This window comes from Gigantopelta aegis, chromosome 9 (assembly GCF_016097555.1).
Source record: "Gigantopelta aegis isolate Gae_Host chromosome 9, Gae_host_genome, whole genome shotgun sequence".
NCBI classification, from domain to species: domain Eukaryota; kingdom Metazoa; phylum Mollusca; class Gastropoda; order Neomphalida; family Peltospiridae; genus Gigantopelta; species Gigantopelta aegis.
The window spans coordinates 68,818,082-68,831,525 of NC_054707.1; the positions used below are offsets into that span (position 1 = coordinate 68,818,082).

Below are 13,444 nucleotides of genomic sequence, written 5' to 3' on the forward strand. Positions count from 1 at the left end.
ACCACAGGTGATGGTTGTGACACCATTTTCAGCGACAAATCCTGATTTACATTGATACTGCAAGGTAGATCCGTATGCTGTTGAAACTGTTGATCGGACAAATTGTTCATTGCTGTTTGCTATGAGAGGAGGACTGGGGCAGTCTGGTCCTGAAAATGTAACGTGTAAAATGTAAATGCATGACGTGGTAGTAATACAGCATGAGCTACCATCACAGACCATCCCAAGAGAAACATTGAAGCAGAGAGTAGAAAGACAATAGAAAAGTTTGTTTTGTTTTAACAACACCACAAGAGCACATTGATTTATTAATCATCGGTTATTGGATGTCAAACATCTGGTAATTTTAGAGAGGAAACCAGCTGCATGTTTTCCATTAATAACAAGGTATCTTTTATATGCACCATCACACAGACAGGACAGCACATATCGCGGCCTTTGATATACCAGTCGTGGTGCACTGGCTGGAATGAGAAATAGTTCAAAGGAAAATCAAAGTAAGACAACTAAAGATACCGGTAGTTCTAGTATTTAATAACTCTGCTTACTTGCAACATGTATAACACTGTTGAAATACAACATGCATTATAGAACTAGCAGCTCTAAATTTCCGCAAGACAAACTCTTAATTTCCACCAAACGTATAACATGACTACTGGAGCAGTTTTGTCTTGAAAGTATAAAGTAAGTAAAGATAATTAAAGAAGCCGGTAGAACTGGCTTTGTAATAACAGAGCTTACACACAGCATGTATTAAAAGTAGCAGTGTGTGTGTGTTTGTGTTTGAGTGTGTGTTTGTGTGTGTGTGTGTGTGTGTTTGTGTGTCTGCGTGTGCGTCTCTGTGTGTGCGTCTGTGTGTTTGCGTGTGTGTGTTTCTGTTTATGTGTGCGTGTTTGCGTGTGTGCGTGACCGTGCGTGCGTGTGCGTGTGTATGTGTGTGTGCGTGCGTGAGTATACATGTAAAACAAAATTAATAGTTCGAACAGGAAGATGAAAAATTACATTACTCTCACTCCCAAACGCCATAACAAAATTAGCAGTATAATTAAAAAGAAACAAAAACATTAACCCCAACAAATTTGCAATAATTTCAATTCCAAGTATTGTTGTTCCACTCTCTGTCTGGACTCTTCTTTGGCATATGTGAGGGAGGTGGGGGGGGGGGGGGGGGGAGGGGAGCCAAGGCTCTATTACTACCACATCATGCATTTGAAGCAAGTCGTCATTATTATGACTAACGGTTACATCTACAATCACAGACACACACACACACACAGGGAAAGGACACGAGAAATGGAGAAGAGAGAGGAGAGAGAAGGGGAGAGACAGAAGAGAGAGAGGAGAGAGAGAGAGAGGAGAGAGAGGGAAAAGGGAGGAAAAGAGGAGAGAGGGGAGGAGAGGGGAGAGAGAGAAAACAAGAAAGAAGAGGAGAGACAAAGGGGGGAAGGGAGAAAGATTAGGGAGAGAGAGCAAAACTAAAGGGGAGGATGGATAGGGTTACATCAGAAGGGGGGAAGGTGACAGAAAAAAGCAGAAGGAGACAAAGAAGAAGAGAGGAGAGAAGAGAGAGGGAAGGAGAGAGGAGAAAGGGAGGAGAGAGAGAGGAGAGAAGAGGGGAGAGAGAGAGAGAGGAGGGGGAGAGGGAGGGAGGGGGAAGGAAAGAAGGGAGGACGGGGAAGGAGAAGGGAGAAAGAGAGGAGAGAAAGGAGAGAGAGAGAGAGGAGAGAGGAAAGAAAGAGAGAGAGAAGAAAGGGGAGGGGGGGAAAGAAAGGTGGGTGAGGGGAAAGGAAGTGTGTGAAAAGGGGAAAAGAGAAAGGAGGAGAGAAAGGGGAAAAAGGAAGGGAAGGTTCCAGAGGGTAGGGAAGGGAAGAAAAGGGGAGGGAACGAAAACTATGCTTGGGAAGAAGGCGGGGGACATCAAGGGTGAAGGGAGGGGACAGGGGAAGTAAGGGGGGGGGGGGGAGGGGGAAAGGACGGGACACTGAAAAGAAAAGGGGAAAAATAAAGGGATCACTAAAAGCAAAAAGGAGGAAGAAGAAAAAGGGGAAAAGGGGAAAGGAAGGGGAGGGAAAAGGGGAGGGAGGAAAAAAAAGGGGGGAAAGACGGGGGGGGAGGAGGACAGCGCAAGGAAGAGGGGGAGGAAAAAAGAAAAAGGGAGGGGACGGAAAAAAAGGGGGTCAGGGGGGGGGAGAAAAGGAATCGGGGAAGGAGGAGAGGAAGAAGGGGAAATAAGTGAAAAAAAGAAAAAAAAGGGGAAGGGAGGGGGAAGGGGGGACAGGAAAAAGGGAGAGAAGGAGTTAAAAAGGGAAGGGGAAAGAAAGGAAAGGAGGGAAAGAGAAAAGGGGGAGAACGGGAAGAAGGGCGGGGGAAGGAGGAGTAAAGGGAGGGAGAAAAGGGGGAAAGGAAGGGGGGGGTAGAAGGGAGAAAAGGGAAGGAGGAAGGGGAGAAGAAGAGGGGAGGGGGGGAAGGAAGAGGAAAAAAAAGGGGGAGGAGAAAAAGGGGGTAAAGGGGAGGACAAAAAGATAGAAAAAAAAAAACAAGAAGAACGGAGGGGGGAAAGAAAAAAAGAGAAGGGAGAAAAAGGAGAAGAGGAAGAAGGGGGGGGAAGAAAGATGGGGGAGGAAGGGGGGGGGGAAAAGGGAAAAAAGAAAGGAGAAGTGGGGGGGAAAAAAGGGGAGAGAGGAAGGGGGAAGGGGGAGAAGGAAGAAATAAAAGAAGGGGGGAAAGGGGAAAAAAGGAAGAAGAAGGAGGGGAAGAAAAAGGAGGGAGTAGGGAGGGGAAAGAAGAGGAAAAGAGAAAGAGGAGGGGAAGAGGGGAAAAGGAAAAGGGGAAGAAAGGAAAAAGGGGGGAAAGAAGAAGGAAGAAGGGGAAAAAGAGAGGGGGAGAGGGAAAGGAGAGGGGGGAGAAAAAAAGGGGGAAAGGGGGAAAAGGAGAAAAAAAGAGGAGGGGGGAAAAGGAGGGGGGGGGAAAAGAAAGGAAAAAAGGAAAGAGAAGGAAAGAAAGAAAAAAAGGGAGAAAAAGGGAAAAGAGGGAAAAGGGGGATGGGGGGGAAAAGAAAAGAAAAAAAAGAAGAAGGAGGAAAAAAGAAAGAAAGAAGGAGGAAAAAATAGAAAAAAAAAAAAAGGGGAGGGGAAAGAAAAAAAGGAAGGGGAAAAGGAAGGAAAGAGGAGGCAAGAAAAAGAGAAGAGAGAAAAGAGGAAGGGGAAAGAGAAAAGGAAGGAAAAAAGGGAGAAAAAAGAGAGAAAGGAAGGAGAGAAGGAAGGGGAAGAAAAAAAAAAGGGGAAAGGAGAAAAAAGGAAGAAAGAAAAAAAAGGGAAGGAAAGGAAGGGAAAAAGAAAAGAAAGAAGGGAAAAGAAAGGAAAAGGGGAAAAAAAAAAGAAAGGGGGGGAAAGGGGGGAAAGAAAAAAAAGGGAGGAAAAAAAAGAAAGGGAAAAAAAGAGGAGGGGGAGAAGGGGAGGAAAGAAAGAAGGAAAGAAAAGGGGAAGGGAGGAAGAAAAGGAAAGGGGGGGGGGGAAAGTGGGGAAAAGGGAAGAAGGGGGAGAGGGGGAAAGGGGGGGAAAAAGAAGAGAAAAGGAAGGAGGAAGGAGGGGGAGGAAGAGGGAAAGGAAGGGAAAAAGGGAAAAGAAGGGGAGGGGAGGAAAGGGGGGAAGAAGGGGGAAAAAAAAAAAAGGGGAAAAGGGGGTAGGGGAAGGGGAAGAGAAGGGAAGAGAGGGAAAGGGGAAGGGAAAAGAGGGGGAAAAAAGAAAGAGGAAAGAGAAAAGGGGAAAGGAGAGGGAAAAAGAAAAAAAGAGAAAGAAAAGGGGGGGAGGAGGAAAGAGGAGAGGGGGGGGGGAGGAAAAGAAGGGGAGGGGGGAGAAAGGGAGAGAGAAAAGGGGAAAGAGGGAAAGGGGGGGAAAAAAAAGGGAGAGGAAGAAAAGAGGGGGGGAGAGGAAAGAAAGAAAAGGGGGGGGAGAAAAAGAGGGAAAGAAGAGAGAGGGGAAAAAGGGGGGGAGGGAAAGAGGGGGGAGAGGGGGGGGGGAAGGGGAAAAGGAGAGAAGAGGGAAAAAGGGGAAAGAAAAGAAGGAGGAGGGGGAGAAGAAAAAGGGAAAGAAAGGGAAGGGGGAAAAAGAAAGGGGGGGGGAAGAGAGAGGGGAAGGGGAAAAAAAAAAGGGAAAAGAGGAAGGAAGAGGTAAAGAGGGAAGGAAGAGGGAGAGAAAAGAGAGGAAGGGGAAAAAGAGGAAAAGAAGAGAAAAGGTAGAGGGGGGGGGGAGGGAAGAAAAGGGAAAGGGGAGGGAGGGAAGAAAGAAAAAGAGAAGAAAAAAAGAAAGGGGAAAGGAGAGAAAAAAAAAAAAGAAGGGGGAGGGGAAGAAGAGAGAAGGGGGAAGGAGGGGAAAGGGAGAGGAGGAGGAGGAAGAGGGGAAGGAGGAGGGGAAAAAAAAAAGGAAGAAAAAAAAGGGGAAAGAAAGGGAAAAGAGAGAAGGGGGAAAAAGAAAGGGAGAGGGGGAGGGGGGGGGAAGGAGAGGGAAAAAAGAAGGGGGGAGGGAAAAGGGGGGGGAAAAAGGAAAAAAAGGAGGGGGGGAAAGGGAGGAGGGCAAAGGGGGGAAAAAAAGAGGGAAAAGAAGGAAAGAGGGGGGGGGGAGAAGGAAGAAGGGAAAAGGAAAAGGAAGAGGGGAGGGAAAGGGGGAAAGAGGGAGGAGGGAAAGGAGAAGGGAAAAGGGAAAAAAAGGGGAAAGGGGAAGGGAAGGAGAGGAAAAAAAAAGGAAAGAAGAAGGGGGGGGAAAGGGGGGAGGGGAAAGGGGAAGGAGGAAGAAAAGGGAAAAGGAGGGAAAGAAGGAGGGAAGGAAAGAAGAGAGAAGGGAGGAAAAAAAAGAAGAAAGGGGGAGGGGGGAAAAAGGGGGGGGGAAGGGGAAAAGATGAAGAAAGGGGAAGAGGGGGGAAAAAGGGGAGGAGGAGGGGGAAAGGGGGAGAAGGGGGGAGGGAGGAAGGAAAGGGGAAAAGGGAAAGAAAAAAAAGGGGAGAAAAAGGGAAAGGGGGGGAAAAAAAGAAAGAAGAGGAAAAAAGGAAAGGAAGGAGGGAAGGAGAGAAGAGGGGGGAAGAAAAAGAAGGAGAAAAGAAAAAAAGGGAGAGAAAAAAAAAGGGGAAAAAAAAGGGGAAAAAGAAGGAAGAAAGGGGAGGAAGGGGGGAGAAAGAGAAAAAAAAAAGGAGGAAGGGGAGAAGGAAAAAGGGGGGGGGGGGGGAAGAAAAGAAGAGGGAGGGAGGGGAAGAGGAAGAGAAAAGAAGGAGGGGAAAGAGAAGGGGGAAAAAGAGGGGGAGGAGGGGGAGGGGAGGAGGAGGAAGGAAAAAAGAAGGAAGAAGAAAAGGGGGGAAGGGAAAAGGGGAGGAGGGGGGGGAAGAGAAAAGGGGGGGGAAAAGAAAAAGGGGAGGAGAAAAGGAGGAACAGAAAAAAGAGAGAAAAAGAAAAGAAGGGGGGGGAAGGGGGAAAGAAGGGAGAGGAGGAAGGGGAGAGAGAAAAGGAAAAAGGGAAGAAAAAAGAGGGGAGAAGGGGGGGGAGGAAAAGAGGGAGAGAGAGGGGGGGAAGAAGAAAGGGGGGAAAAAAAGCGGGAGAGGATAAAAAGGGGGAAAGAGGGAAAGGGAAAGAAAGGGGAGGAGGGGGTAAGGAATGTTGGAGAGGAAAAAGAGGGGATAAGGAAGGAAAGAAAGGGGAGAAGGGGGGGAGAGGGGGGGAGGAAAAAAGGAGGAGAAGAAAAGGAAAGAAAGGAAGGGGAGAGAGGAAAGGAGGAAAGGAAGGAGAGGGGGAGAAAGGGGGAAAAGAAAAGGAGGGAAAAAGAAAGGGGAAGGAATGAGGGGGAAAGAGGGAAAGAAAGGGGGGGAGAGAGGAGAAGGAGGAAAAAGGGAAAGAGGGGGAAGAGGAAGAAGGGGGGAAAGATGGGGGAGGGAAAAGGGAGAAAAGGAAAGGAAAGGGGAGAAAAAAGGGAAAGAGAGGAAAGAAAAAAGGGAGAAGAAGGAAGGGAGAGGGAGGAAGGGAAAAAGGGGAGGGGGGGGAAAGGAGAAAGAAAAGGGAGAAAAGGAGAGGAAAGAAAAAGCGGAAAAGAAGAAGAGAAAAAAAAGAAGGGAGGGAGGAAGGGGAAAGGAGAGGAGAGAAAGGGGGGGGGAAAAGGGAAGGAAAAGGGAGAGAGGGGAAGGGAGGAGAAGAAGGGGGAGGGGGGAGGGGAGAAAGAAGAAGAGGGGGGGAAAGAAAAAAGAAAAGAAAGAGAGGGGGAAAGGAAGGGAAGGAAAAAGAAGAGGAAGATAAGGGGGAAGGGGTGAGAAAAAGGGGGAGAGGGGGGGAAAGGGAAAGGAAGGAAGGGAGATGAAGAAGGGGAGGGAAGGGGGGGAAAAGAAAAGGGGGAGATGGAAAGGGAAAAAAGAGGGAGGAAGTGGAGGGAGAAGTAATAGAGGAAGAAAAGAAAAAAGAGGGGAAAAGAGGAAAGGGGGGGGGGGGAGGAGGAAAGGGAAGAGGGGGGGAAAAGGGGGAGGAAGGAAAAAAAAAGAAGGGGGGTGAAAAAGGAGGGATGAGAAAGAGGGGAAAAGGGGGGAAAAGAAGGAGAAAGGAGGGAGAGGAAGAAAGAGGAAGGGGGAAGAAGGGAGGGGAAAAGGGGGGGGAAGGGGAGAGGGAGGGGGAAGAAAAGGAAAGGAGGAGGGAGAAAGAGGAAGGGAGAAAAAAAGGGGAAAAACAAAGAAAAGGAAGGAAAATGGGGGAAGAAAAAAGGAGATGAAAGGGAGAGGGGAGGAAGAGGAGGGGGAAAGGGGGAGGTGAAAGAGGAAGGGAAAAGAGAGGGAAGAAGGAGAGGGGAAGGGAGAAGGGGAAGGAGGGAGGGGGAGAAAGGGGAGGAAAAAGTGGGAGAAGGGGAAAGAAAGGGGAGAAAGAAATGGCTGGAATGAGAAATAGTTCAAAGGAAAATCAAAGTAAGACAACTAAAGATACCGGTAGTTCTAGTATTTAATAACTCTGCTTACTTGCAACATGTATAACACTGTTGAAATACAACATGCATTATAGAACTAGCAGCTCTAAATTTCCGCAAGACAAACTCTTAATTTCCACCAAACGTATAACATGACTACTGGAGCAGTTTTGTCTTGAAAGTATAAAGTAAGTAAAGATAATTAAAGAAGCCGGTAGAACTGGCTTTGTAATAACAGAGCTTACACACAGCATGTATTAAAAGTAGCAGTGTGTGTGTGTTTGTGTTTGAGTGTGTGTTTGTGTGTGTGTGTGTGTGTGTGGTGTGTGTGTGTGTGTGTGGTTTGTGTGTCTGCGTGTGCGTCTCTGTGTGTGCGTCTGTGTATTTGCGTGTGTGTGTTTCTGTTTATGTGTGCGTGTTTGCGTGTGTGCGTGACCGTGCGTGCGTGCGTGCGTGTCCGTGTGTATGTGTGTGTGCGTGCGTGCGTATACATGTAAAACAAAATTAATAGTTCGAACAGGAAGATGAAAAATTACATTACTCTCACTCCCAAACGCCATAACAAAATTAGCAGTATAATTAAAAAGAAACAAAAACATTAACCCCAACAAATTTGCAATAATTTCAATTCCAAGTATTGTTGTTCCACTCTCTGTCTGGACTCTTCTTTGGCATATGTGAGGGAGGTGGGGGGGAGCCAAGGCTCTATTACTACCACATCATGCATTTGAAGTAAGTCGTCATTATTATGACTAACGGTTACATCTACATCACACACACACACACACACCACACACACAGAAAGAGAGAGAGAGAGAGAGAGAGAGAGAGGAGAGAGAGAGAGAGAGAGAGAGAGAGAGGGATGTGTGTGTGTGTGTGTGTGGTTGTGTGTGTGTGTGTGTGTTTGTGTGTGTGTGTGTGTGAATAAAGAGATGGAGAAGTAGGTAGGTGGATGGGGTGGTTACATAATAGGAATATCTTACGTTTACAAACTATGCTTGTCCATGTGGCGTCTACATCACATGTGATGGCTGTGACACCATTTTCAGCTACAAACTCTGATTGGCATTGGTACTGCAAGGACGTTCCGTACACTGTTGAAGCTGTTGACGGGTCAAATACTTGATCACTATTTGCAAAGACAGGAGGTCTAGGACAGTCAGGTCCTGAAAATATGAAGTGAGATGTTTAAATAAAATGAGCGAACACGTCTGTAATAATATGAGACACGTTAGAGCACACGCATCACGCTTAATGACAGCCATCCACTTCTGACGATTTATTCAACGAATTGTTCAGGCCAGATTCGAAATGATCCTATCGTTTTTGGAAGTTATAGAATAGAAGTTAATTTAGCCTAACGTCTTTTCGATTCTTCCTTGTGCAGAGATACGATTTTGATATGGGAATACGGTTGTGACTATATATATCTGGAGAATGCCCTGGAACGCCACATCACAAACACAGACACATCACAAACACACACACACTCACTCACACATCACAAACACACACACACACACACACACAGTCACAGATACACACACATACACACACACACACACACACACACACACACAAGCCGCATCACACACATACACATACACACACCACATTAGAAACACGCACACATAGAAACGCGGGCACACGCACACACACACACAGACACACACATACACGCACAGACAGACACACACACACACACACACACACGCCGCATCACACACATACACATACACACACCACGTTACAAACACACGCACACACACACATACGCGCACACACACATATCCATCATATTCTTTGAATTGACAGTTTTTATACAGTATATATATTTCAATTTGTACCTTGTATTTTAAATTGTTTTTAAATATATATATGTCAGGTTCATGTTTCTTTATTGTACTTCTAAGCCAATTACTATTGTTTTTTGTTGTTTGTAATTCCAAATACAACTGTTTATCGAATTGTTTTGGCTCTACCGTTCAATTTGTTTGCATGCATCTAAGACGTTAGAACAGTCATAGAACAAATGATCCAAAGTTTCTGGTTCTCTATGGCAAAACTCATAAATGTGTAAATTGTAGTACGGTAAAACCTGCTCAAACCTGCCTTAAGAGGCCATGCTTTTATTGTCCCAATTGATGTAATATTGTATAAACTGGCCTGTATTAAGTAATCGCCTGTTTAAAAGGCCACTTTTGTTACTCTTTGTAGTGGCTGCTTAACACAGATTTGATTGTGTTTACCTTTACAGGTACCCATACGTTTCAAGCACAAAGATACTTTACTGGATTAAATGGCGTTGATTTATTTTCTCGAAATAAAACGATTATTTGACAGCGAATACTGTCACATTTATTACCAATAACAGGACTGAACCTAGAGTTAACAGCGTTGTGCTTCTCACTTTGACAGCTACCTATATATATATATATATATATATATATATATATATATATATATATAGGGTATCTGTCAAAGTATATATGTAGTTCATAACGTTAAGTAAATCCATGAAAGAAATGGACGAATTAATGTTATACGACACCCACGACACCCCTGAACGTCCACGAAAGGAGTTTTGATAATAGATTTAACAGAGTGTTGTTATGACGTCAAATTAAAAAACATTTTTGTAAAACATAAAAGAAGGTATGTAATAAATACAGAACTTCACATACGTTGTTTTTGCTTCCTATTTATTGCACGAGTTTATTTTGCGAAAGAACATACCACGAGACCGCGTAGTATAACTCGTGCTTTGCTTAATGCTGGCCCTGGTCTTTGTGCATGGGAAACGGATCCAGTCATTTGAAGTCGTTGCCTCATCCACACTCTGACTGACATTAAAGTGCCTGGCGACTTCTCGTTGACTGTGTTCAACCTGTATCTGACCTACTCCATTGTCCTTCTCAACATTAGTCAAAACACGACGCGTTTTCATCTGAAGTGTGCGTGATTATGTGGATGGCAATCATGCACACTTTTATACCCATGGTGAGACCGCATTGCACGGGCACAACATACAGAATTTTAGACATGGGTGCATTGAGACAACCCATTTGTTGGGGTGATAGTAGGTACATGTGTTTGCATAACTTTTACAATTTTGTTGTGGCCTATAACCGGAAGTACCTTTACTCATATTGAAATCCAAATGCTACTTTGGAAACCTAGCTCTGGGCCTAATCCACGAAGACCATACATTCCTTCTTTCATAATTAGTGTGTGGACGGGCATCATTAACATGTGTGGTACTAACAATATGAGTAACCCTTCAATAATGGCGCTGAGTATATATATATATATATATATATATATATATATATATATATATATATATATATATATATATATATAATAATAATAATAATAATATTAAAGAATCCCGGAATCAGTCACGATTTTGTCAAATACACATTCGACTCTGTATTGTACAGAGATACGGCCCTGATCATGGTTTTCGGTTTTGTCGTTTACATTTGACGTACTTGATCACCAGATTTATTCCATTGTGCCATTCACTGAAGACCCTAATACACAACCGCCATGGAACATAATGAATTGCAAAGTGTGAGAATACGTTTCTGTGATAAAACAGTTCTCTCATAACTTCTACATAACTCGATAGGGGCTAGACATAGCCCCGTGGTAAAACACTCGCTTGGTGTGGATGTGCGATCAGTCTGGGATCGATCTCCGTCGGTAGGTACATTGGGCTATTTCTCGTTCCAGCCAGTGCACCACGACTGGTATATCAAAGGTCGTAGTATGTGCTATCCTGTTTGTGAAAAGATGCATATAAAGGATCCCTTGCTCTATATGCTATAAAGGATCCCTGTAAATATGTTATATGGTGAATTTGGAAGAAAACCCCTTTACCTGATTGTATTTTGTAGAATGGTTTATTTTTGGGCTAGACTTTTAACAGGTAAAAGTACAAAATTATTCTTGTGCGTTTACAAACTAATGTTTTTATGACCTTATTCAATATGGCAGAATATAAATGGATTGTACATATGCAAGATATATGTTACAGACTCGGTTATAATAATGTATGAGACGCACAGCATTTTATATCTGTTCCATATATTTTTATTTGTGATAAATTCAACAAGGAACGAAAGTGATTACTAAAGCCATACTATGTTATTAGACCAAATATAATTAAATTCAGAGAACTGTTCAACTGTAAACGTGTCAGCATCCTTAAAAAGCTTTGTGAACTTATTAATATTATAAATAACCACTTTACCTCCTGAAAACCCATTTTATATAGCTTAATCTTACTTATTTGTTTATTATAAACACTTGTCACTTAACGTATACGTGTATATGTATATATATTTTATATAATGTGGTGGCTTTGAGTGAAATAAAGTTATGTTCTGTTCTGTTCTGCTACTAATGGAAAAATGTAGTGGGTTTCCTCTCTAAGACTAAAATTGCCGAATATTTGACATCCAGTAGCCCATGATTTATACACCAATGTACTCTAGTTGTGTCGTTAAACAAAACAAACAAACAAACAAATATAATTCGATATTATGCATAAATATTTAAATGAGATATGCAAACACAGTCTGCTTTGCTTCATGCAATACACGATTATTTATATTATGAAGTTCAAACCTACTGCTCCACTGACATAACAAAGAGTATGGGCCGAATGTAATAAACCTTGTTTTGACTTACACGCTTACAACTACATACATTTACAATGGAACAAACACCTGAGTTTAAGAAAAACAGGCTTTGTAAATTCGGCCTTATATGTTTACTGATGATATTCTGAGCCACAAACAACATAGAAATGTACTTTTTACAATACCAATGGAACGTGTAAACAAAATGTGTTGTTCTTGGTGTCTTTGTTTTATGAAATGATCAACAACAATTTGTTTTAAAAGCAACCTGTTATTTTCCATATCCAAAATACAGAACCAACTAGCAGGTGAAAGACGTAAGAGTAAATACTAGGCCTAAATTGAAGACTCTTTATACTTTGGTTTGCACAGGATAGGGGAAGGCTCCAATGCATGTCTGCATCGTACAAACTATATGTGGCGTCTGTTGGTCAAAATAACTACTCCAAATACTTAAGCACAATATGGCTTTATTGTAGGAGTTAAAGCGAAATAAAACGAATACAGGGCGGGATTTAGCTCAGTTGGTGGAGTTTTCGCCTGAGGTGCTTGCGTCGCAGAATCGAACCACTTCGGTGGATCCATTCCACTGATCAGGTTTTTCCTCGTTCCAACCAGTTCGCCACTACTGACGAAATGCCGTTGTATGTGCTTTCCTGCTGTGGGACATTACATATAAAATATACCTTGCTAGAAAAATAGGAAATAGAAGAATGCAGCGAGTTTCCTCAGAATTATCAAATGTTTGACACCCAATAGCCGATGATTAATTCCAATAGCCGATGATAAATTAATCAATGTTTTATAGTGGAGTCGTTAAACAAACCGAACTTTAACTGTTTTTAATGCAGAATTTTACTGACATATAATGTGGCATTCGGTGTCCCAGTGCCACAACATTCAAGCTTCATTCAAACGTGTAATGACAGAACATATACAGTATGGTATGAAACTTCCGAGTTAATGCATATGATTAACAAAACTTGGATAAAGTCACATAAACTGATTTCACTTAGATATTTTGTTTAGGTCGAGAGATACTCCACCCGAGCATTTACGTAACCACCAGGCGAGGAATACGATATCGACAATACAGCATATACAGATTTTACCACTTGGTAACAAAGGTAGTATTTATTGTGTGAGATAATTTGTACCCGTCATTATCTCCCAGCAATAGTGTGTTAGTCAATGAGCACCATCTACTGACAAAAATCAGATTTACTTCACTCATACCTTACTTAATTTCTGTGTACTGTACCATACACATCTGAGTGAAACATTTCCAGGGCATTCTCATACAAAAATCCTTACAATATATTGAATAGCAATATATAGTACACCTGAAAATGCAATCGGTAACCTGCAATTGGTCAGTTTTTCAGAACGGTTTGTCTCTGAAAATATGGTGCTTTTGAATTAAAAAACAAATAATAGTAAAAAAAACCCAAAGAAATAAACAAATAAACAAATAAAATGAGAGTACTAATAAAGCAATACTATATGTATAATAATGAAAAGGGTGTGTACATGTACGCTAATGAATGTGGAATGCATGCTATAATAATAGTAGATTATATGTATAATATATTATATGTATAACAACCATTCTGAGAGTACTGCTAAAGCAATACATGTCCCGTACCGGGCCCATCAAATTTGCGAATCTCCTAAATTCAAGGGCCATAACTGTGTGAAAAATAGGTAAATTGGTATGAAGGTTAACCTAGATTTGTAACAGGACATCATAAAGCTATACACAAAATTTCAATTCAATATCTTGAGGCTTTGCAAAAACAAATTATTTTTAAAAATCGGGAAAAAACACACTTTCGTTTCTAATAAGGACAATATAATTGTCAAACATGAGTA

General features: G+C 42.6%; 1 protein-coding gene across 1 annotated transcript in view; it reads right to left on the bottom strand.

The window, feature by feature from the left end:
* The window catches only part of LOC121382356 (complement decay-accelerating factor transmembrane isoform-like), a 35,623-nt gene that overhangs the window by 2,337 nt on the left and 19,842 nt on the right, over positions 1–13,444 (bottom strand). Inside the window, exons 5-6 of the mRNA XM_041511941.1 lie at positions 7,907–8,089; positions 1–149 (exon numbers count right to left, since the gene is read on the bottom strand). The exon at positions 1–149 is cut by the window's left edge and continues 34 nt beyond it. Coding sequence (XP_041367875.1) covers positions 1–149; positions 7,907–8,089 — 332 coding nt within the window. The remainder of the gene's footprint in view (positions 150–7,906; positions 8,090–13,444) is intronic.